Source organism: Thalassophryne amazonica, chromosome 10, assembly GCF_902500255.1.
Source record: "Thalassophryne amazonica chromosome 10, fThaAma1.1, whole genome shotgun sequence".
NCBI lineage: Eukaryota > Metazoa > Chordata > Actinopteri > Batrachoidiformes > Batrachoididae > Thalassophryne > Thalassophryne amazonica.
In genome coordinates this window covers 86,312,174-86,338,442 of record NC_047112.1, presented here as the reverse complement: position 1 = coordinate 86,338,442, position 26,269 = coordinate 86,312,174, and the positions used below count along the sequence as shown (strand labels likewise).

The following is a 26,269-nucleotide window of genomic DNA, read 5'->3' as shown; positions in this document are numbered from 1 at the left end:
AGACGTGCAATGTCAGACTTCAACTTAAACTGGAGCTCAAGCCCAAAAAGATGACCACTATGTTTTCTCATCCTCTTAACACTTCATTTTTATTTATTACTCCAATATCAAATATGATGAGATGCAAAACAAAGAGGAAATTGCTGACCTGCTCCTCTTTGTGATGGTTGGAGGTGGTGCCCTCCTGGGCAGAACTGGACAACCCGTCTTCAGGCTGTGCCTGCTGTTCCTGGTCCATATGGCCTGGAGAAAACTGAACCTCTGCTTTGGGACCAAAGCTCTGAGTCGGGTCTGCCCTTTGGTCCTCTATGGCAGCCTCCTCCACACTGCAGCATGGGTCAGCACGGGTTAGAAGGATGAGTTGGAAGAAAGAAGGAAATACAGAGGGAAAGAATAAGGAGGTTATCATGGCAGAGAACAGATGAGTGCAAGCAAAGTTTGATATCTGAAAGAAGAAAAAAAAAAAGATCAGATAGATTTTGATTGGACAATACTGACAGTCCTTGGTTGTGAGCAGGCAATTCAATGAAAAATAAAACTCAATAAAAGAGGAGTAACTGGAGAGCAAAGCCAGTAGTTGATGGCTGAGCACAGCAGAGCAGTGTAGTTTGTACCTTCATTACCTGTCTGAGCTGTGATCAACTTCAGGGGGATTAGATACTCACCTGAAGACAGGGCTGCCAAAAGGGGAGTTTTCACAGGTTGCCAGTTTGGGGGGAATGACTCCGCACTGCGAGTCAGAGAGCTCAGCAAAGACAAAGCTGCCTACTGGGAGTTCATCGCCTGCACTGGCAACCAACACTGCACTGAGGGAAAGAAAGGACACGGTGTTTACCACACCTCCTTACAATGGGGAGGGAAAAGATAAAAGGATGAGATGGAAGGGATTGGGTCAAAGAGGGCCACGAGGGGGCAAGGAAGATAAACAACACAGTGTGTGGAGTGCAGGAAAGAAGGAAAGCTAGGAGAAAGGGTAGAGAGAGAGAAAGATGGACAAAAGGGATGGAGAGGATACTCGGTGGCAGGTAAACTGCGGGTCTTTAAAATGATGGCTTAAATGTCCTGAGGATGCCCCATCATTTTGAAAAAGATAATGCAAAGGTTTCCATGGCATGGACATAGTCTTCTCCAGGATTCCTCCCAGATGACAGCCAAATGTCTTTTCTAAAGTTCCACATCGGTGAGTTTCTGCATTTTCAACAAGCTGCCATTTCAACTGGAAGTCCATTATTACAAGTGAAGCAGGTGCTGCATGCACAGAATGTTTCACTGCAGCCCGCAAGTTCCAAGAATAATAACTTGGAAATATCCAAGACCACCTCCTCTTTGATCGCTCCTTTCTGTTTGTCGTCAGTCATTTATTGTAACAAGATTATAAACAAGATTAAAATAACATGAAGAGAAAAAAAATTAATAAACATCAAAAAAAATGTGTAATGATGAGAATGACAATGACAAGACTGAAAAACAGTTGCTGATCTTCACTTACACAGTATATTGTACATTGATTATGTAGAAATTGGTTTCAACCAATTCAGTAACTTCTTCAAACTATTGTGTTTTTACAGCCAAGTTCTAATGCCAGAGACGCGGGTTATTGGTACGAGAACCTGAAGTTGAGCTCACCCTGTGGGAGTCGAGCTGACACTCTGTGAGGTAGGAGTGTTTTCAGTTTCTTCTAGGGGTGTGACTGTGTTTGAGTCCACAGAAGAACGTGCAGCACTGGAGATCTCTGGTGGGGTTTGGGCGTCAGTGGACATTTGACTTTGGGCTGAAAATGAGTTTGGAGGTGCGGACATTTGAGCTTCCTGCTCCTGAATGTCAGTCGTCCGATCCACCTGAGCCTGGAGACCTCGATGTGGCTCAGGAGTACCATGCTCAGTGTCTGACTCTGGATCAGCTTTCTTCTCCTCCACCCTAGGTTCATGTGTGGCCACAGTCTGGTAAGAGAAACCAGAACAGTGCTCGCATATAAAGATAACCCTCTATAACTAAATGACAGTTTAACTTGATTTTTTGTTTCATGTAGATGTTTAGCCATTCTGCATTCTTCTTACTGTTATAAAGCTGTACGGATGGTTACCTGTTCTGTGTGTGTGTCGTCTCTTATCACCTTCTCGAGAGCTGCTCTCTCTGTCGCTAGTTCCGCATTATGAGATTCAGGCATCGTCTGTTCTTTTGCCACCTAGGGACAGTGAAAACCACATTGGAAAACATACCATACATAAATAATTTTAAATAGAAAAAAAGAAAAAAGCAACACAGATCAGCAAATGACAGTTCTGAAATCCATGTGGAAAAACTACACTGACATTTTCATTTTGAAATGTGATTTGTGTGTTTGTAATTATTGTATTTGATGTGCCTTGAGTTTATATCTCAGACTGTTTTTTTGTTGTTTGTTTGTTTTGCATACATACATCTTCAACTGCTTATCCAGGATGGGGTCACAGGGGTAACATCTCCAGCAAGGGACCCCAAACTTCCCCTTTTTTAAATATGGGGCCCACCACCCCAGTTTGTCACTCATTTCGCAATGTCCCAGACCTCCACGCAATGTTGAAGAGACATCTCATCCAAGACAGTCCCTCCACACAAAGAGCCTTCAGCCTTGCCAGTGTGGAGTTGTTTGACTACATTAGTGATTTCCACTAGGGAAATTGATTATGATCCCCATTAGCTTCCAGCTCTGCCTCTACTACAGAGGGCGCTCCAGTCTGATGCTGGAGTTCCTCAAAATACTCCTTCCAGCACCAGACTACCTCCTCAGTTGAGGTCAACAGAGTCCCATCCTTATTGTATACAGCTTGGATGGTTCCCTGTTTTCCTCTCCTGAGGTACATCACAGTCCTCCAGGACCACCTTGGAGCTGACTGAAAATCCTTCTACATGGTTGCTCCAAACTCCTCCTCCTACAATGCTTTGCCTCCATCACAACTGAGGCTGCTACCCTTTGAGCCTGAGGGATCCCAGCTTTTTTGAAATATGATGCAGGCATCCATTTCAAAATGAGCAAATATTTGCACAAAAACAAAAAAGTTTCAGTTTGAACATTAAATATATTGTCTTTGTGGTGTATTCAATTGAATATAGGTTGAAGAGAATTGCAAGTCATTGTATTGTTAAAATGATAAATATTGCATGTTTTACTAAATGTTTTGTTTTAACTAAATGTACTGTTCAACAGCCCTGGCACCTTTCTGTACCTAAAAGTTAAGACATGCTTAGTGTAAAGGTATCTGATAAGAGACATTCCTCCAGCCTTCCCTTGCCTTGTCACATAAATGGCTCTGAGTCACACTGCAAAACCCTGATCAATCACAATGCCATCCAGACAGTCTCACAGTGGGACATGGCTTCGAGACCCCCAAGTGACTTCTGATCCATGCCACAATGAATTAACATTCTTATAAATGAAAAGGACCCTTTGATATCACAGCCCTGTCACTCTCATAGATAGGAGACCAACCACTATTTCCTTTTCCTTATACTCTGTTTATGCTCCTCCACGTCGAAAGGAGTCAGTTGAGGTGGCTCGGGCATCTTTTCCGGATGCCCCCTGGACGCCTCGCTGGAGAGGTGTTCCGGGCACGTCCCATTGGGAGGAGGCCCCGGGGAAGACCCAGGACACGCTGGAGGGACTACATCTCTCGGCTGGCTTGGGAACACCTTGGGGTTCCCCCGGAGGAGGTGTGTGTGAATCGGGAGGTTTGGGTGGCTTTGCTTGAGCTGCTGCCCCCGCGACCCGACTCCGGATAAAGCGGAAGAAAATGGATGGATGGATGGCTGGATGGATGGATATACTCTGTTTATGTGTGAACAGATGTATTCTCTTAACACTGTATTTGTAACAGCCCCCTACTCTGACAGATGCATTCTGTTAACACTGTATGCATAATTTCTTCCTGCCCTGATGTGGTTAAAAGCAGAGCTCAGCAAGCCACACTTTACACTGTTCCAATCAGGACACCCTGGTTGGCACAGTGTCCGAAGTACTTCGTATTAAAAAGCCTGTTATTTGACAAATGGTCAGTGTCTTAACTCTTTTCATTCACAGACAAGCCTGAAAATCCTTTGGCCTCAAGAGTATTCTGTTTTTATTTACATGTCACACAACATCCCAACTTCATTGGAATTGGGGTTGTAATTCTTCATGCATGCACATGCATGAATTAATTGTACCATTACACGCTGTAGGATGAAAATCCCCGATATGCAGTTTTTATTCAGTAACTACCATCTTTGTTGGAATTATAAATAAATAAAGCCAGACTGAGTGATTGTGCAAGAAGGAGAACAGTGAAGAAAGCCACCCAGACAAAGTTATAGACTTCCCTGGCTGTGAATGAAGAAATTGTGCATAATGCATGTTTTGCATTTTGTATCCCCAGGTATACAGCTTCATGATGAAGTGGTAAAGAGGAGGATTTTCTTTCACCAAAATATCAGATCTAGAGTTGTATCTCAGATGTATCTTCTGGCAAATTGTAGCTGAACTTTCAGGTCACCTTTTTAAGTAAATCATATACACACACACACACACACACGTACGTACGTACGAGTATGTATTATATATGTCATATTTAAACAATTTTTTGTGGCGTATAAGATGTCTGTTTTTTTGTGGTGTACAGTAACTCTGCGGGAGCACCCCCAATTCTGTTGTACCCCTCGTACAATGACAATGAAGACTGTTCTATTCTATTTACAAAGCAGAGCTTGACTTTCTGCTTTCGAAACATGAAAAATGCACAAACCTTGTGTTGTGTTGAGTCCTGCTCCTGCTTGTGGCCCTGAGGGTTTTGGTCCCTGGCAGACTGACCTGGGCCAGACAAGCTCTTCTCAGAACAATACACATGATGACTTGGGTACCTAGACACAAATGGGACAAGAACCATCATGATGCCGTCTCTTCCTCTGTACTTCCATTCCTATTCTTTCAAACACATTTGTCTCTTAACGAATGTCAAACGCACAGTCTCATTTATACCAGATCTAGCTTCTTCTCCTGCAGTCCCTTCACTGCCCACATCTCAGACCAATATAGGTCTTACAACTTAATCCTCGTCATGATTTATCATCCAACAACAATTCTGATGTCCTCAACCCAGACTGAGTTATTCCTAAACCCAATTACCCATCCACAGCTACTGCATGCGTATGTACAGAGTGTGGTCTTCTACGATGTTTACACTATCTCTTTTTGCAAGCCAACTTCTAAATCTTGATTCTCATAAAATTTCAAATAGTGTGTTCTGTCTTCTTCCCCTCAACACCGTTTTCAAAGTAGAAATGGAAAACACTTTATGGAACAATAAAATTGTCACTTTGTATGTAATGTCAATATCACATCAACACAGAAGAAAGCATTCCGTGCTCAAAAACAACACGCTGGAAGCAACTTGAATCTTTGCAATAAAAAAAAAAAAAGTAAGAACAGTGAGAACATTTCCTCCCCGCAGGGAAAATAGCTGACACATGCTCTTCCAGCAAAAGCAATAAACAGAGTGCAGGAGAGCCAAAAAGAAGGCTAAGCAAAAGGAGATAGACAAAAGAAAGTAAAATGAAAATCAGACTGTGTGTGCGTATCAAGAGAATCATCCGTGAGCACGGAGATACACTCAATTTCTGTTTTGAATCCAGTTTTACATATAGAATATCAGCAAAACACACCTGTTTTTACCTGCAGTGTGTTCAAGATCAAGTACAAAGGAGATGCTTACAGCACAAAACGAACAATCAAAAATTAACAGTGCAGAAGAAATCGGGTTAATTTATTCCAGACATGTCAAAAACCAAATGAACAAAACATTATAAATACACCCACATCTACATATCTTAAACACCAAAGATATTTAAATATATCTATGTGTATATACGTACATACATACATATATATAAACATATTTACATGTACACATACTCAATTTTTTTCCCCTTTTCATGTTTCCTTTTTGTGAATAGACATTTACAAATAAAATAAAGGTAATCAATAGTAAATTAAATGAATATTTTCCTAATGCTTATTCCCTATCTATATACCCAATACTATGCAAAATAATATACCTACACACACATATGAATCCACATACACCTATTTCAACATGTCTGAAAAGGGTAGTAAGAAGTATAACTTAGTAAATCCTACCCCTTCTCCAGTGTTCGTTAATTACCTTCGATAATTATCCTGATTCCTATAGGTCATGCAAGGTTATATTACAGACAGGTTTTTTTTTTTTTTGTTGTTGTTTATTTAAAGACGGTTCATCCATCATATGTTGGACTCAAATAAAAGCAGCCAGCCAGCTTCAAGAAGAAAAACCAGTTTGCACATTGGCGCTCAACCTCATGGTGGTGTGGCGCAAACAAGAAAAACTGAATTTACTCATGAAAACCCAATATAGGTGAAAACCCTATGCAATGGTTTTCTGTTCTGCTGGTTCTTCTATGGAGCCCTATAAGCAGCAACTGACTCTTCATTTATTTAAATACAATTATTAGTGTAAAACAAGTCTAATTTACAGTAGCAGTCGCCTACAAAGAAGGACAAAAACAAAACTCCAATACAAGCATGTGATTCTGAAAGTGAACAGCTTGTCCTATCAATGTCAGGAGAGAGAGAAAGACACATGGGCAGTCATGACGGCACCCTGCCAGCTTGGCTGTAATTATGAACAGCGTGAAGATGTGCACAGCTGTCTCTGGAAGTGAGTGGCCCGCTAGATGGTTTATGCAGTACCCGACCTTCTGTAACAAATCAAACCAAATTTATTAATTTGTTTAGTGCCAATTCATGACAAAAATCACCTCAGGGCGCGTCACACAATAACACAGAAAACACAACAAAGAATTAAAAGATTAAAACATGATAAAAAGCAACCCATAAAAAAATACAAAAATTAAAACTCTAATATACATAATACCATTGTAACATACATAAAATACTAATGATAAAACAGGGAAAAAAGGTGGGTCTTGAGTTTAGATTTAAAAGTCTCGGCAGTGTCTGACAGCCTTATGGGGCGTGGGAGATAGCTCCATAGGGTAGAGGCACGATACGAAATGGCTCTGTGACCGACTGACTTTTTATTCACCCTGGAAACACAAAAAAGTCCCGTACCCTGCAAATGCAGGGCCTGAGCTGGTACGTAAGGCTTAATCAGGTCCGCCAGGTAGGGAGGTGCCAGTCCATGAACAATTTTATAGGCTAGTAACAGAACCTTAAAATCCGACCTTGCAGAGACAGGTACTCAGTGAAGGGATGCCAAAATGGGCGTAATATGGTCAAACCTTCTGCTTCGTGTTAAAGGTCTGACAGCAGCATTCTGAACCAGAAGAAAACCCTTAGTGCTGGACTGACTGCGACAAACCAGAATATAAAACAGAAAACAAAGCATTGCAATAATCCAATCTAGAAGAGATAAATGCATGTATCAAAGTCTCAGCATCAGCCATAGACAGGATGGGATGAACATTCACTGTTTTGCAGATGGAAGAAACGTTAACATTTAAAGTGATCCACATGACAAAGTAAATGACATCGAGCATGTAAAGGGTGCATTTTTTTTTACAGCTGTGCGGTTTTAGCTCTCAGATTTATGAGCAGCTGACAGCCCATTAAAATGCACTTTTATTACCAAATCATCAATAAATACATCTTGCAGTGCAGCTCAGCTCAAAGTAGCATCATCTCAACTCACCTACCAACTTCAGCAGCACTGTAAAACCTTGGAGGATGCTGATGTGTTGCACGGATGTACAGTAGTGTTCAGAATAATAGTAGTGTTATGTGACTAAAAAGATTAATCCAAGTTTTGAGTATATTTCTTATTGTTACATGGGAAAGAAGGTACCAGTAGATTCTCACAAATCCAACAAGACCAAGCATTCATGATATGCACACTCTTAAGGCTATGAAATTGGGCTATTAGCAAAAAAAAAAAAAAGTAGAAAAGAGGTGTTCACAATAATAGTAGCATCTGCTGTTGATGCTACAAACTCAAAACTATTGTGTTCAAACTTGTGGCACCTTTCAGCTGTTATTCCACTCCAAGATTCTTTAACAACATTCCACAATTCATTCACATTTCTTGGTTTTGTTTCAGAAACAGCTTTCTTGATGTCACCCCACAATTTCTCAAATGGATTTAGGTCCGGGGATTGGGCAGGCCACTCCAAAACAGAATTGGAAAAGGTTAAGCATTGGTTTGATATAAACAGACTGTCACTAAATATTAATAAGACAAATTTCATATTGTTTAATGACAGAGCAAAAAAAAAAAAACGTGTCATTACAAATAGATGGAATGGATATACAAAGGGTAAAAGAAATGAAATTTTTAGGAGTCATAATTGATGAAGATCTTACATGGAAGTCACACATAAATTACATAAAAGGAAAAATAGCGAAAGCCTTTGCTGTTTTGCATAAAGTAAAATATTCATTAAATAGTTATGGTTTATTAACATTGTACAATTCATTGATTTTCCCATATTTAACTTATTGTGTAGAAATCTGGGGATCAACATATACAACTTATATACAACCTTTGTTTATTCTGCAGAAAAGGGCTTTAAGGGTGATTAGCAACAGTGGTTTTAGAGATCCATCTAATCCATTGTTCATTAAGTACAGGGTACTTAAATTTCGTGATTTGGTCGATTTGAAAATATTACAAACAATGTACCAAGCAAATAAAAATACTTTACCAACAAACATTCAAAATATGTTTGAGAAAAGAGTAAGTAGTTATAAACTGAAAGGAATAGAAGTCTTTAGAAAACCAAGATACAGAACCAGAGTAAAAGAACGGAGTATTGCAGTAAATGGTGTAAAATTATGGAACAATCTGCACAAAGAAATTAAAGAATTAAGGTCGCTTAAATTATTTAAAAAACGTATTAAACTAGATGTATTAAGTAAGTATGAAACTATAAAATAAGTTAGTGGGCTGTAAGGAAGTAAAAAAAAAAAATGTAATTTGTTAATAATGTATAAAATGTTTTAAGTTTAAAAATGTAACCTGTCAGAGATGTAATCTATTTAATAATGGTCATAATTATGAAATAAGTCAGTGGTATGTGACAAGTTAAAGAAATACAATCTGTTAAATAATGTTGAAAAATGACGCTGGATATTGAAAGATTGTATTGTAAAAAGGGTCAGAAAATATAAGACTTGTTCTTCTCTCTGCTCCTTTTCATTCTGGTAATGGAGATGCTTTATTTCTGCTTTTCTGTTTTTTTCTTTTAAATGAATGAAATAAATAAATAAATGAAAAAATGAAATTAAAATGAATTTTGTTGGTTTGGAACCAAGGTTTTGCTCGTTTACTAGTGTGCTTGGGGTCATTGTCTTGTTGAAACACCCATTTCAAGGGCATGTCCTCTTCAGCATAAGGCGACATGACCTCTTCAAGTATTTTGACATATCCAATCTGATCCATGATACCTGGTATGCGATATATAGGCCCAACACCATAGTAGGAGAAACATGCCCATATCATGATGCTTGCACCACCATGCTTCACTGTCTTCACTGTGAACTGTGGCTTGAATTCAGAATTTGGGGGTCATCTCACAAACTGTCTGCGGCCCTTGGACCCAAAAGGAACAATTTTACTCTCATCAGTCCACAAAATATTCCTCCATTTCTCTTTAGGCCAGTTGATGTGTTCTTTGGCAAATTGTAACCTCTTCTGCACATGCACATTTTTTTCCATTTTAAAGCATTGGAGATCATTGTAGATGAACAGCCTATAATTTTTTGCACCTGCGTATAAGTTTTCCCCTCTTTGTTCGCGCACACGTTAAAAAAAAAAAAAAAAAAAAAAAAAAAAAAAACTGGCTGCTATGGTGCTGCTGCTTGCTCTCCCCTCAACCTCTGTCATAAATGTGAAATCAAGGGCAAAAGGGACATAAGTCCTGCTCACAGGCTGGCTGCCAGAGACAAGACATGTCCATATCACGTATAAACTCCAGACATCTCCATGTCACTACATATCCAGTCCCTGATTGGTCATCGTGACACGACAAAATGAAAAAGTTCAGATTTTTCAACTTGGGGAGGAAGGCAACGTGACGCAATATCTCGCCACTCGCTCAAAATCGCTTCATTTGCATCACTTCATTCGCGCCCATCGCGTGGCTTGGACTTTTGTGGTGCCACAACGCGTTCTTTCATAGGGATTACATGGCAACCTGTCGCCGCCGTCGCTCGCATGGCGTCTGGTCTGAATGCAGCATTAAAGTTAAAGCTGTAACAAAGATTAAAAAAAGAAACTATGGCTTTACTTCACAAAATTTGGCATTCAAAATGTAGGCAATAGTGTTTCAGAGGATTATAAATTTTAAAATCTTCACTGGGAAGCTGGCCACGGTCTCCCCTATCCTGCAGCACTTGGCGCGCGGTTCGCTGCAAGGAGAACTTTAGCGGCTGTAGGAGAACTTTTCCCCCACAAGAACTTTTCCCATAGCTGCGCAACAATCCACACCAGAGAACCTTTGTGCGCTGTCCCACGGAAAAGGCACGTTATGAGAAATTGGGGGGAGGGGCTACGGTGTGAAATGGCAGACGATTCTCTTTTCTTGCCCGCGATAACAGACAATAGTCCAGTAGTGACTTGAATCATCAGAAAAGTGAGTCACAATTGACATCTTTAAATGTGTTTGACCAAAGTTAATGAAAAAATGCTAATTTCTGTAGGTTGATTGTGGACCCGCTGCGGGTCCACATCAAATGATCATTTTCCGATCACCAGAAATGATCATGAAATAATCATTTTCCTGCTACACACTTGGAAACAGCAGGGTAATTTTTTTTCAGGCAGCAGCGTAATGGGCCGTTACGCTGTTATAATGCTGGCAAGAACACTGCTGTGTGCTTCTGGAGCACACGGTGTGTTGGTCCACAGCCTCAGTTACTGAGGACTGAATATGAACCACAGGCATCATAATATTTGTGCAGTCAGCAATTTCTTGGAGAGTGAGAGAGTGTACAATTATTCACAGTAGTACACAAAATAGATAAAGTAAAACGTATGGAAAATCTTCAGACAAAGTGTTACAGAGATGGTCCAGAACAGTGGTTTCCAATCATGTGCCACAAAAGGAGAAGGTGCACATTTTATTTGCAGCTACAGGTTGTACCAAGTGATTTTCACTGATTAACAATTTTATCAGCATCAGTGACAAAAAGCCTCAAGGATTTTTGCAGCAGACGCCACTAAGTATTCAAATAGCTTTGAGAATTTCATGTGGTGTGAATTCTTTTGAGTGATGATAGGCGTCAGTGTGCTTCTATGTTTTCATTCCTTCATAATCTGTGAAATGAAGTATGGTTTTCATTTTCATGCAGTCTTCTACCCCGTTTCAGTCGAGAAGCAGCTCAGCTATAACTTAAACGCCCCTATCACCATTAGAGATATGAATCTTTCAATATCTCATGATTTGATTTCATTCTGATTCATGGGGTCACGATTTGACTCAATAGATTTTCGATAAAAAAAAAATAAATTATGATAAATCGATTCCGCACATAGAGCTGCTAAGTTCAGGATCTAATCAAGTGTGCTGCAGTGTGCTAAGAAAGTGGTGTGGCAGATGATGCCATGTAAGCAAAGTATGTCCAAGATGGCAATTTTACATTTGAAAAAGGTAACGTAAACAAAAGCATATCAATGAATAAAAGTACAGTATTCATTTTCCACAACTCTGTAGGGGCGCAGGTCTTTTGAAATGAAACAGGTAATGGATCTAGTTATGCTTTTTGCACATTCAGAATTGGCTGGATGTTTGTTCAAGTGATGTTGCCAATGTGGGTATTCAACTTCTTTCATCTCGGGGTGATGATGTGCAAAATGCGCCCTAGTATTTGTTGTGTTTCTGAAACTCTTGACCTTCATTTTCCACAGCTTGCATATTGAATTGGTCATATAAAGTGCCTTCTTACTTATAGAATCCAAAGTGGACCCAAACGCTTCCTTTTAACATTGACAGAGAGGCAGCCCTGTCACAATACTTTTTGCAGGATGATATTGGCTAATACCTCGTAAAATATAATGGGAAAAAAATGCAAGTACATCCTTTCTAAGAGCAATGAAATTCTAATTCAAGAATAGTCAACACTGGAATTGAAATTTGTGTGTGTGTGGGGGGGGGGAGTTCCTCAATCAGTTATTCATATTTCAAAAGGGGGTGTGGGCTAATGGCACATTTTCGCCATAAAGTGGGATATATCAGTGAGCCGGAGCAAAGCAGAATAAAATAAAACAAATAATTCATTTGCAATGTTTTTTTTTTTTTTTTTTAACTCGAGCCAAATTAAGTTAAATATAAATATAAAAAATAAAAATATAAAAATTTCTGCTTTTCTGTTTTTTTCTTTTAAATGAATGAAATAAATAAATAAATGAAAAAATGAAATTAAAATGAATTTTGTTGGTTTGGAACCAAGGTTTTGCTCGTTTACTAGTGTGCTTGGGGTCACTGTCTTGTTGAAACACCCATTTCAAGGGCATGTCCTCTTCAGCATAAGGCGACATGACCTCTTCAAGTATTTTGACATATCCAATCTGATCCATGATACCTGGTATGCGATATATAGGCCCAACACCATAGTAGGAGAAACATGCCCATATCATGATGCTTGCACCACCATGCTTCACTGTCTTCACTGTGAACTGTGGCTTGAATTCAGAATTTGGGGGTCATCTCACAAACTGTCTGCGGCCCTTGGACCCAAAAGGAACAATTTTACTCTCATCAGTCCACAAAATATTCCTCCATTTCTCTTTAGGCCAGTTGATGTGTTCTTTGGCAAATTGTAACCTCTTCTGCACATGCACATTTTTTTTCCATTTTAAAGCATTGGAGATCATTGTAGATGAACAGCCTATAATTTTTTGCACCTGCGTATAAGTTTTCCCCTCTTTGTTCGCGCACACGTTAAAAAAAAACAAAACAAAAAAAAAAAACTGGCTGCTATGGTGCTGCTGCTTGCTCTCCCCTCAACCTCTGTCATAAATGTGAAATCAAGGGCAAAAGGGACATAAGTCCTGCTCACAGGCTGGCTGCCAGAGACAAGACATGTCCATATCACGTATAAACTCCAGACATCTCCATGTCACTACATATCCAGTCCCTGATTGGTCATCGTGACACGACAAAATGAAAAAGTTCAGATTTTTCAACTTGGGGAGGAAGGCAACGTGACGCAATATCTCGCCACTCGCTCAAAATCGCTTCATTTGCATCACTTCATTCGCGCCCATCGCGTGGCTTGGACTTTTGTGGTGCCACAACGCGTTCTTTCATAGGGATTACATGGCAACCTGTCGCCGCCGTCGCTCGCATGGCGTCTGGTCTGAATGCAGCATTAAAGTTAAAGCTGTAACAAAGATTAAAAAAAGAAACTATGGCTTTACTTCACAAAATTTGGCATTCAAAATGTAGGCAATAGTGTTTCAGAGGATTATAAATTTTAAAATCTTCACTGGGAAGCTGGCCACGGTCTCCCCTATCCTGCAGCACTTGGCGCGCGGTTCGCTGCAAGGAGAACTTTAGCGGCTGTAGGAGAACTTTTCCCCCACAAGAACTTTTCCCATAGCTGCGCAACAATCCACACCAGAGAACCTTTGTGCGCTGTCCCACGGAAAAGGCACGTTATGAGAAATTGGGGGGAGGGGCTACGGTGTGAAATGGCAGACGATTCTCTTTTCTTGCCCGCGATAACAGACAATAGTCCAGTAGTGACTTGAATCATCAGAAAAGTGAGTCACAATTGACATCTTTAAATGTGTTTGACCAAAGTTAATGAAAAAATGCTAATTTCTGTAGGTTGATTGTGGACCCGCTGCGGGTCCACATCAAATGATCATTTTCCGATCACCAGAAATGATCATGAAATAATCATTTTCCTGCTACACACTTGGAAACAGCAGGGTAATTTTTTTTTCAGGCAGCAGCGTAATGGGCCGTTACGCTGTTATAATGCTGGCAAGAACACTGCTGTGTGCTTCTGGAGCACACGGTGTGTTGGTCCACAGCCTCAGTTACTGAGGACTGAATATGAACCACAGGCATCATAATATTTGTGCAGTCAGCAATTTCTTGGAGAGTGAGAGAGTGTACAATTATTCACAGTAGTACACAAAATAGATAAAGTAAAACGTATGGAAAATCTTCAGACAAAGTGTTACAGAGATGGTCCAGAACAGTGGTTTCCAATCATGTGCCACAAAAGGAGAAGGTGCACATTTTATTTGCAGCTACAGGTTGTACCAAGTGATTTTCACTGATTAACAATTTTATCAGCATCAGTGACAAAAAGCCTCAAGGATTTTTGCAGCAGACGACACTAAGTATTCAAATAGCTTTGAGAATTTCATGTGGTGTGAATTCTTTTGAGTGATGATAGGCGTCAGTGTGCTTCTATGTTTTCATTCCTTCATAATCTGTGAAATGAAGTATGGTTTTCATTTTCATGCAGTCTTCTACCCCGTTTCAGTCGAGAAGCAGCTCAGCTATAACTTAAACGCCCCTATCACCATTAGAGATATGAATCTTTCAATATCTCATGATTTGATTTCATTCTGATTCATGGGGTCACGATTTGACTCAATAGATTTTCGATAAAAAAAAAAAAAATTATGATAAATCGATTCCGCACATAGAGCTGCTAAGTTCAGGATCTAATCAAGTGTGCTGCAGTGTGCTAAGAAAGTGGTGTGGCAGATGATGCCATGTAAGCAAAGTATGTCCAAGATGGCAATTTTACATTTGAAAAAGGTAACGTAAACAAAAGCATATCAATGAATAAAAGTACAGTATTCATTTTCCACAACTCTGTAGGGGCGCAGGTCTTTTGAAATGAAACAGGTAATGGATCTAGTTATGCTTTTTGCACATTCAGAATTGGCTGGATGTTTGTTCAAGTGATGTTGCCAATGTGGGTATTCAACTTCTTTCATCTCGGGGTGATGATGTGCAAAATGCGCCCTAGTATTTGTTGTGTTTCTGAAACTCTTGACCTTCATTTTCCACAGCTTGCATATTGGTCATATAAAGTGCCTTCTTACTTATAGAATCCAAAGTGGACCCAAACGCTTCCTTTTAACATTGACAGAGAGGCAGCCCTGTCACAATACTTTTTGCAGGATGATATTGGCTAATACCTCGTAAAATATAATGGGAAAAAAATGCAAGTACATCCTTTCTAAGAGCAATGAAATTCTAATTCAAGAATAGTCAACACTGGAATTGAAATTTGTGTGTGTGTGGGGGGGGGGGAGTTCCTCAATCAGTTATTCATATTTCAAAAGGGGGTGTGGGCTAATGGCACATTTTCGCCATAAAGTGGGATATATCAGTGAGCCGGAGCAAAGCAGAATAAAATAAAACAAATAATTCATTTGCAATGTTTTTTTTTTTTTTTTTTTAACTCGAGCCAAATTAAGTTAAATATAAATGTAAATTTCATATTTAAATATTTTGTTGTATTTCATGCCATACACAGGTCATAAATAATGTTTAAAACACATTAATGGATGTAGCATTTGCTCCATGTTCAAAAACATGCATACAGTTGTTTTAATCTGTGAGCAGCAGAGAGCTGTGTCAGGCACAGACTAGAGTTATTAAAAAAACAAAAAAAACAAACGATCACGTGACTCATGGTGCCATCTTGGGTTCAAAATAGCATTCACTGTTAATTTGTCTGCATGTAAATCCAGCTATTTTATTTATTTATTCGCTGAAAATGCCAGGTTGCTGTGCATTTGGAGGCACAAATAGACACAACAAGGGCTTCAAGATGTACAGATTCCCTTCAGATTTGAACAGAAAAAAAATGAAAATAAAGTCAGCCAAGTGGGATGGAGGCTTTGAGAGGTAAATTTAGTGTTCAGTCCCATGTACAGTAAAACTCACCTAAATCTTCATCATATAAAAACTGGAAATTTGCAGTCACCAGACAAAAAAGGTCCCAATGTTTTTGTATTGTTTTCCATGTAATAAACACCGTATATAACAGATTTTCATTGACATCGGATAAAATGTCCCATCCGATCACAATGTATTTCCATTAAAAACCCAAAGCAGTCTGGACGTGCAGAGTAACAGAGTTACAAATTAAAGTTCAGCGCTGATACTCGCCAATTTGAGGAAAGTGGGACCGGAGTCATTTCCATGATTAAAAGCCCAATAGTTTATTTTTTTCCCCACACCATCCTCAGACTCGGACCTGCAGCCTGGACGTGCGCCTGTTAAATTGGACACAAAAGGCTGCGATTTGATACTTCTCTGTTTTCACTCTTTCATATTTTAATAGTTTTTGCAGTGCGCAAGCTGATTACGAATGGATCAGGGAAGTCCACAACTTTACAACACCAAGTGGAAAAGGAGGAAATTGTTCAGCTTACCTTTGAATTGGAGGTGCTGATTGTAGAAAGAAAAGCTTGTTGAAGGTCACATTAGTCCAGACAGCATAATCCAGCTACGGAGAACTTTAAAACTGTCACGCACATCATTGCATGACACAAAGTTACAGAGCTGCAGAAGCATAAAATCAGGCTTTAAATTAATTAAATAAGTCACCATAAATTGTACATTTAATAACTTAACTACTTTCATATTTATTTTTATTGAAAGCACCTGTACCTGGATGTGTTGCTGTATGTGGTTAATTTTTTTTTTTTTTTTTTTTTTTTTTTTTTAATTTGAAAACATAAAAGGTTCATTCAGTAGTTCAGTGCAGTTGGAGCTAAAATGGTGCCATGTTCCGAGTTGACGCCAGTCCGTCAATTAAGGCACTCTAGCACAGACTGCCTTCACTATTTTAGCCATTTTAAGTTAGTCTGATTTTTGTGCAAAGGACGGCATGTCATAAAACATCACTTTGTACAGATAGATCGGTACGCTTTGGGTTTTAGTTTCCTAGTTGAAAAGAAAATCCCCTCACACACAGAGCAGACTGACCCCACCTCCTTCAGAAAGCAGGAGAGAAGCAGCGGGACTCTCTGAAACGTTGGTGACCAATGGAAACAAGCATGCATGTAAAGGGCGAGATACAGGCCTATGGAGCGGGTCGACTTTGTTGCTGTTAAATGCTAATGAGCCGAGCTAAGTTGCCAATACTGGGTGAACATTTCTACGGAAGCCAAAAAGGTTGAGCAACAGTAACTACATTAACAGTGAGGAGAAATGCAAACAAGAAAGAGACAAAGTTATGTTAGAAATCAATTTTTGAACATTTTGAATCATTTAGGACAAGAATCACAATTCTGGCATAAATAGATTTTTGTCAACACTCCAAATCACCACGCATATAATTAACATAAAAAAATTGAATGAATGAAAAAAAATGTGGAGAGTATATCAGTAAGTGCAAGGAATTAGAAAGGTTGAAGTGAAGACAGCTAAGAAGAGGATGATGTGCAAATTCAGTTGGTCGAGACGACATTCCAGCGGAGGCATGGAAATGTTTAGGAGAGATGGCAGTGGAGATTTTCTCAACCAGATTGTTTAATAAAATCTTGGAAAGTGAGAGGATGCCTGAGGAGTGAACAAGAACTGTGTTGGTTTTGATTTTTAAAGTAGCTAAAATTTAGCCCTCCGTGAAAACGGTTTGTATATCTGGGTCATTTCCATGACGTTGGGGAGAAGACAACGCGCTTGCACCTTCAGTCCGATCAAAAAAAAAAAAAAAAAGCCTTCAGTCCGATCCCGCATTGAAATTGATTTTATCTGAGAGTAATGTTACTGTTATACACATCCTAATTTCAACATCAAAAGTAAGCTGCAATGAATGTGAGATACAGCTCTGCATACTCAGATCAGCGGCGACATCGACAGCGGGCGACGTTCTTCTCCATTCTTCTGTTTTGATGCGGAGTGGCCAGTAACATCTGTTGCCTGCAAGGACAGACTTCTTGCGACAAAATCCGCAGCGCCGCACGGCCTTGGTAATCGGAGCCGCAGAGCTCCATGGCCCTGAGAGAGGTTTACATCTTTTTAATGACTTGAATTCTTTGCAGGTCCCGCATCCGTACCCGCGACGGTAACACCGGAGGCTAAAGACAGTACATTTTCAATGCGACACCACTCAGTTAAATGGGAAAAGGGAAAAAGTCCCCAAAAATCATTTTCAAGCAACAATAAAAGAAATGTATACTCACCAAACGTACCGCAAGACAGCGGAGGTCGGTCTTGAAGTCCTGAGTGATTTCTCTCACCAGGCGCTGGAAGGGCAGCTTGCGGATCAGCAGCTCGGTGCTCGAGGACCACAATGTAAATAAGCATCCGTATTGGAATCGTTCTTGTGTTATCCTCCGCGGTATTTTTATGTATTGTTATATAATTTTATTGCAGAATAAAATAAAATTCTGGGAGCAGTGGATTTCTGTTAGCGGCGGATCTCTCACAGCGCCGCAGTGCCGTGAGGCTTCTTCACGCCGACGTTGAAACTTCTGCAATTGTTCGTCAAATGCACGAAGTGTAATCACAGCGGCCACCGCGTTGTAATGCAGAATGGCCACGGGACACAAAATGACGTGACCAATACGTCACATGAAAACCCTCTATAAGACAATAAAAAGGTGCTTTTGTAAGAGATGCAAACTGACGTAAATCCACAAATTATAGTTGGCGCACGCAATGCATGCTGGGATAGTGTCTTCTCTCTGACGTCTCTGCAGCGTCCCAGATGTGCTGACAGTTTTGCGGAGGGCTAAATTTTAGCTGTAAATTTGTCATTTTTAAAGTAAGATTTCTCCATTGAATGACAGATCTGGGCTAGCAGATTTACTTTACTACATTCAGAAGGATCTTGTGTGTAAATATGTCATTTTTTGGTCCAAAGATCTGACTGCATTTATTTCAATGAAGGTCTAATTTAAGAACAAGGGTGATGTGCAGAGCTGCAGTAACTATAGAGGCATAAATCTGATCAGCCACAGCATGAAATTATGGTAAAGAGCTTTGGACTCTAGGCTTAGAAAAGAGGCAAAGATCTGTGAACAGCAACATGGTCTCATGCCAAAAAGAGCACTACAGATTCGATGTTTGTTCTGAGACTGCTAATGGAGAAGTCAGAAGGAGTTTAGCCACCTTGACACTTGCAGAAATTTTATTCCCACACTTGCACGCAATCTTGCGTGCCAATGAGTAAACTCCTGCGTGAACACTGGGTAATCTATTCACAAATACTGCACGTCGCTGTGCACTGGGAAATTCTCAGGTAATTCTGTAGCCTCTTCGATCTTCCTTATAAACGTCTGTCAATAACTGGTCATAACATCCAAAGTGATGTCTTCTAGTCAACCATTCCCTCACCTCCACTGTCCTTGCCTTCCTTTTTCTAGTAGGGGTTATGCATTCTTCTGTGGCCTGCCCTTTGTGCATTTTCTCCTGCTCTTCAAGAAATAGTTCTGCAGCTGTGAGATAATATAGAGGCCTTTTCTTGTTTTTAAGAGCTTCTTCTCTGGCGGTCAACATCTTGTATGGTCGACAACACATAGAAATGAATGGAACAATGTGATGCCTGCTATTTTATATAGCGTGGTGCCAAGCAGGACAAAGCAGGTCGAAATAATGCCACGACTGCTTCACGCATGCACAAAGTGGTTGTGGCAATGCATACCTTTGCGGGAACAATGCGTGTCATGCGCAAGATGTCATTCACTGTACGTCAACAATGCGCCAACAATACTTGAACGGGGCAGAAATCAGTCATGCAATAGCGTGCCACTGTGTACCATTTTTGTGTGAAGAGTGCATAACTACTGCGTAAATGTGACTTGAACAGTGCACAAACTAAGCTTCACACTTTCAAGCATACCATCTAAATGACACACGTTGGCATGATGAACTGCATGGCAGTGCGGCCCCAAAATTTGTGTAAGTGTCAAGGGGTGGCTTTACATTATGTGTTTGTGGATTTACAGAAACTGTAATGCAGGATGTCAAGAGAAGAGACAAATTAAGCTCTGATTCACTTCTGTAATGCTTCCTACTGAAACAGTATTTCACTAATGTCAGAAAAGACTGCTCAAACCATCGAGTGCTTCAAATGCCTTGCACTTACTAAACTGCTTCTCACCCTCAATTAGTGTGCTCTCCCTGAATGTATGAAAAGACCCAAGTGTTCAGGATTTTCTTTGCGGGTGTACTGTGACCTACTTTCCAATTCAAATGGTTATGTAAGACTGGTGATGTCTTTGCCTACAGACAAACATGAAAGCAGACACCAAGCTGATTTGTACACTGCTTACCAGTCATGGTCAATGCCATTCTGATGAAGGAAGAGATTAAAATATGCATGGATTCACCAGGACTCAACACAGTTCTATAATCATAATTAGTTAGCATCTTAGAAATACCCACTTCTTCCTTCTCTGTACAGCGCACTTCCCCATCTTATCTGTAGGTAAAAACTGAAGTAACCTTCATCTGTTTGATAGCCACATATCTGTCATTTTGTGATACTCCTGTTAATGTCATGCTGAATAAGGTTTTCATCATTTGTGTGACATGTTTAAAATAAGGTTTTGGAAGAAGAGTAGGGCTGTTGACTAAGGCTGCATAATTAATCGCATTACAGTTGTAATTGCTATATATAATAATGAATAATCAGTAAATCCAATTACATATGGGTTCAGAACATGGATGAAGAGTGCTTAAAAATGCAGCTGTAATTCATAAATGGTAAGTGATATTTTTTGTTGAACCTCTTGAAATAAGGCTGAAAGTCAACACTAAAAGAAAATCTGGACTGTTTCACTTCAACTCCAGTGTGGTGGCATACAGTGGCAAAATAACAAAACTTGGAACACCGTCTAAATACTTAAGAACCTGAGTATTAACCCTCTGGGGTCCGAGGGCATTTTTTGGACAGTTCACTCGCCTGACATAAATGATTTTATTATTGCTGTTAACAGCTCTCCCTGCATCCCACAATCAAGTTTTATGTCTCTTTTTTCAGGACAACCTGTACTTTCAGAAAATATATGCTATAGTGATGTTTTATAAGTGTAATAAAGGTTTACAATCACAAATAAAGGAAAAAATAAAGCGGAAAATAACTTTCCACACACATTTATTCAAAACACACAGCAAACTATAACAAACAACTGTTTTGACACTTTATAAAGGTAATTTGAGGTCTTGTGTGAAAGACTGTACAACAAAAAGGTTCAAACAATAAATAAATGCACATTTTGAACAATATATACAAATGGTCTATGCGTTTTTTTTGTCTTCATCTCAAAGCAATTTCTGTCTGCTATTACACAAAGGTCACATCACAAACTTATACTTCTATGAAGCTGACTGTGTGTGTGTTCTCTCCTGCTCTGAAAGCAGCTTTTACACTTCGAGGCCCATTTACACTCTGAGGAGCGGCCCCTCCCCTCCGCTCCATTGACATGGTAAACAGTGCTTTACGCTGGAGTGAGAGAGCTTGCCACAGGCTTATCGAATAATATTCACAGGCAAACTAGTGGAGCAATCCTGATACTCACACGCTCTTTGTTTGAGCACATGAGATTGCATGAGAGGCCCTCCGTCTGCTCACTTTCACTGATCGCTGTGCATAATGGCACAGGGCGCATTGGAGCCACCAGCCAGGGGGCTATTCAAACGAGCCAACTAGTAACACATCACTCCTAAAAACAATCTTTGGTTTATCACATGAGGTAAATCTGCCCTACGATTGGATTTTGGAAAACCATGTGACAGTGAACCAATTCCGATTAGACACTCACATTGTGCGTGTCATCACACAGCTTCTATGAGGAGTACAAGATTGTGGATGGCTGGCTCAAAAGTCTGCGGAGTTAGTTTTTTTTTTTTTTTTTGCTGAAAAGTTAAGTTTCTATCTCATATCATTAAAGTTATTTCTAATTTAGTAAAACTTGCTCTCAGCCATCGTATACAACAGTGTCGGCCCCTGAGGGTTAAATTACAAAACTGTACATTTTCCATATCACAATATTTTACACAATATTCTCAATATGAGTTCTTTCTTTCTTTTTTCCTTCTTCAAACTATGCAACCCTACTAGAGCTAGGTGTGTCTGCTTTGGTATCTTGGACATGGCACTTAATCCGTGGGCAGCACCGTGGATCATTGGTTAGCACTCTTACTCCACAGCAGGACGGTCCGGGGTTCAATTTCACCTGTGCCCAGTTCTTTTCATTGTGGAGATGGTATGTTCTCCACGCATCTGTGTGGGTTTCCAGCTGGCATTCCAGTTTCCTCCCACCATCGAAAACATGCTCATTACCATCTACGGCTTTATCTGCCCCAGACAAAGTCAGCGTCTCTACATCTGGAGTTGGTCCTGGGCGCTGGACTATGTCTGCCCACTGCTCCTTGAGGTTGGACTGTATCTAAATGTAATTAGGACGAGTTAAATGCAGAGGACTTGGAGAAGGCGTATGATCGGGTACCCCGGGAGATACTGCGGGATGGAGTGAGGGGGTCCCTTCTCAGGGCCATCCAATCTCTGTACTCACAAAGCAAGAGCTGTGTTTGGGTTCTCAGCAGCAAGTCGGACTTGTTTCTGGTGGGGGTTGGCCTCCATTAGGGCTGCGCCTTGTCACCAATCCTGTTTGTGGTATTCATGGACAGGATATTGAGGCACAGTTGTGGGGAGGAGGATCTTCAGTTTGGTGGGCTCAGGGTTTCATCACTGCTTCTTGCAAATCATGTGGTCCTGTTGGCTTCATCAGCCTGTGACCTCCAGCACTCACTGGATTGGTTCACAGCTGAGTGAAGCGGCTTGGATAAGGATCAGCACCTCTAAATCTGAGGCCATGGTTCTCAGCAGGAAACCCATGGATTGCCTACTCCAGGTAGAGAATGATGTCTTCCCCAAGTGAAGGAGTTCAAGTACCTCTGGGACTTGTTCATGAGTGAGGGGACAATGGAGCGTGAGATTGGCCAGAGAATCAGCGCAGCAGGCACAATATTGCATTCGCTCTACTGTACTGTTGTGATGAAAAGGGAGCCGAACCAGAAAATGAAGCTCTCGATCTACTGGTCAATCTTCGTTCCTACTCTCACCTATGGGCATGAGGGTTAGATCAAGACTGAAAGAACTAGATCACAGGTAAAAAAATGGGTTTCCTCAGGCTGGTGTCTCCCTTAGAGATAGAGTGAGAAGCTCAGTGTAGAGATGCTGCTCCTTCGCATTTAAGGGAGCCAGCTGAGGTGGTTCAGGCATCTGGTAAGGATGCCCCCTGGGCGCCTCGCTAGGGAGGTGTTCCTGTCACGTTTAGCTGGGAGAAGACCCCATGGAAGAGCCAGGAGGAGGAGAGATTATATCTCTACACTTGATAATAAAAGGTTATGTTCACGTATGTTAAATCTTGACGGAATTTGAAGTGAGCATTAAATATTGTTCTGGCTTAGGCATATTGAGGAGAGGATTGGACTTTGCAGCTTGCTATATTTCTAAGCATTTATCACTGCAATATTGATAATTAATCAGACTACTCTGCTAGATTTGGGACCACTTGGATTTTGAGAATTTTTTGGGGGCAGAAATTAAACATACGTGAACACCAAAATATAAGACCATATAAAAAAAAACAAAAAAAAAAAAAAACAAAGCCAATATACATTCATTTGGCAATTAATAGATTTGCAAGATCCATATCTGTAAATAGAAACTGTGGCCAGTTAACCAGCCCAACAACTCAATTTTGAAGTTTGAAAATTGTGTGTCCAGGTATGTCACAAAATAGACATGTCTGAGTACCCATTTTTTTCCCTCAAATGTTTTGTTAAAAAAACAGCTATAAAAGATGAGGCATGACTGTTTCTACAGACATGCAATATAAAACTGAAGAGACAGACAAAAAATATATATATATATTTTTCTTGCATTTTACTTATTTGAAGACCAGAAGCATAGCACAAAATAACACAATAGCAAATTGTGACTCACATACTGTAGTCTGCTTTGTTGAATTATGAATTATATCAGACAACAAATCCCCTAAAATTTCCTGTCAGCTTTTGAACCATGAGATATACTTTGACTTCACCATAACACTAAAGTAGTCACAGTCAACCTGAACCGTGTACAAAATACAAACACAACAGGATACAAGAAATTTTGCTGTCAACAGTGAAACAGATATGATGACCGGCTGCATGGCATGCAAACTGATCTAATCTCAAACAAGATATATCTACAAAAAAATTATTTAAACACTTTGGAGGTTTCAGGACTTATTTTGTGGAATGTAATGACAACGCTAAGTAAATGTAACTTTTTGCACCCACACAGTCCTTACCAAACTGCAAACACAACCACACAAACATTGAAATTAGCGTGACATACGAGGTCTATTAGAAAAGTATCCGACCTTATTATTTTTTTCAAAAACCATATGGATTTGAAGCACGTGTGATTGCGTCAGACAAGCTTGAACCCTTGTGTGCATGCATGAGTTTTTCCACGCCTGTCGGTTGCGTCATTTGCCTGTGAGCAGGCTTTGAGTGAGGAGTGGTCCACCCCCTCGGCGGATTTTCATTGTCAGGAAATGGCGAAATGATTTGGGCTTTTTTTCCCCCCATCAGAATTTTTTCAGAAACTGTTAGAGACTGGCAGTTGGAAACCATTCGAAAGATTTATCTGGCTTTCGGTGAAATTTTTACGGGCTTCACAGACAATAAGGACTGTTACTACAGCTTTAAGGACGGCTTTAAGGACACTCGGCGCGCCGCGCTCCGTGCCGCCATCGAGAGCCACAAACCACCGGATCATTTCTAAACGGATGGCTCTGTGGAGCCGGACCGTCGTGTGTACTTTCTCTGGTTATCACAAGAGCTGGACATCAACCATTTTCCGGCAGATATCACTTAACAAGAGATTTTGTCATGGAAAGCCGAGCGGAGGCTTCACGCGTCACGACCGATTTGCTGATGGAGCGAGACAAAGGAACACCTCCGTTTTGGTCTCACAGGACTGCTTTGAGATGGCGTTCAGACAGCTGTCGGTGGTTTTTCCATCGAGTGATTATCTGAGAAATTGTGGATGTGCCTGGACATGCCAGAACATGTCCCGTGAGGCTTCATCACGGCGTTGCTTTGCACCATGCGGCACCGCCGCGACGCGCAGAATTCCTCCGCACGTCTGTCTCAATGTGCCGAAAAAGTGCTGATGTCCACGTCTTTTCACAATTCCTGTGCTAGTCAGACGACGTCCCAGATAAAACACAGCGTCCAGTTTGGAAATGAACGGCACATTCCAGTGTTACAGGGGTTTTTGTCATGGTAAGAGGAGCGGAGGCTTCGCGCATCGCGGCGGTGCTGCATGGCACACAGCAACGCCGTGATGAAGCCTCACGGGACATGTTCTGGCATGTCCAGGCACATCCACAATTTCTCAGATAATCACTCGATGGAAAAACCACTGACAGCTGTCTGAACGCCATCTCAAAGCCGTCCTGTGAGACCAAAACGGAGGTGTTCCTTTGTCTCGCTCCATCAGCAAATCGGTCGTGACGCGCGAAGCCTCCGCTTGGCTTTCCATGACAAAATCTCTTGTTAAAAGTGAAATCTGCCGGAAAATGGTTGATGTCCAGCTCTTGTGATAACCAGAGAAAGTACACACGACGGTCCGGCTCCACAGAGCCATCCGTTTAGAAATGATCCAGTGGTTTGTGGCTCTCGATGGCGGCATGGAGCACGGCACGCTGAGCGTCCTTAAAGCTGTAGCAACACTCATTCTCTGTGAAGCCCGTAAAATTTTCACCGAAAGCCAGATAAATTTTTCGAATGGTTTCCAGCTGCCAGTCTCTAACAGTTTCTGAAAAAATTCTGATGGAAAAAAAGCCCAAATCATTCTGCCATTTCCTGATAATGAAAATCTGCCGAGGGGGCTGGACCACTCCTCACTCAAAGCCTGCTCACAGGCAAATGACGCAACCGACAGGCGTGGAAAAACTCACGCATGCGCACGAGGGTTCAAGCTTGTCTGACGCAATCATACGTGATTCAAATCCATATGGTTTTTGAAAAAAATAAGGTCGGATACTTTTCTAATAGACCTCGTATTCAAGTAGAATAAGTGTCTTGTGGCACAAAGCTGTGTGATAATAGCACAGCCATCGGCCACAACATGCAAGTCCGCATGTGTGCATGTTTGTCTGTCCACAGCCTCGGGCTCTGCTCTTTTGAAAAGCTGAAGTTTTAACTGTGTTTCTAATAGGTTCTGTTTGTCTTTGACTGTCATGGATCAGGACAAATAATGTATTTAAAA

The 26,269-nt window shown here is 40.7% G+C and overlaps 1 protein-coding gene across 1 annotated transcript in view; it reads right to left on the bottom strand.

The window, feature by feature from the left end:
- suco (SUN domain containing ossification factor) overlaps positions 1-26,269 on the bottom strand; it is a 122,373-nt gene that overhangs the window by 52,725 nt on the left and 43,379 nt on the right. The window contains 5 exon segments of the mRNA XM_034180424.1: positions 149-326; positions 666-806; positions 1,627-1,940; positions 2,084-2,185; positions 4,758-4,872. Coding sequence (XP_034036315.1) covers positions 149-326; positions 666-806; positions 1,627-1,940; positions 2,084-2,185; positions 4,758-4,872 — 850 coding nt within the window.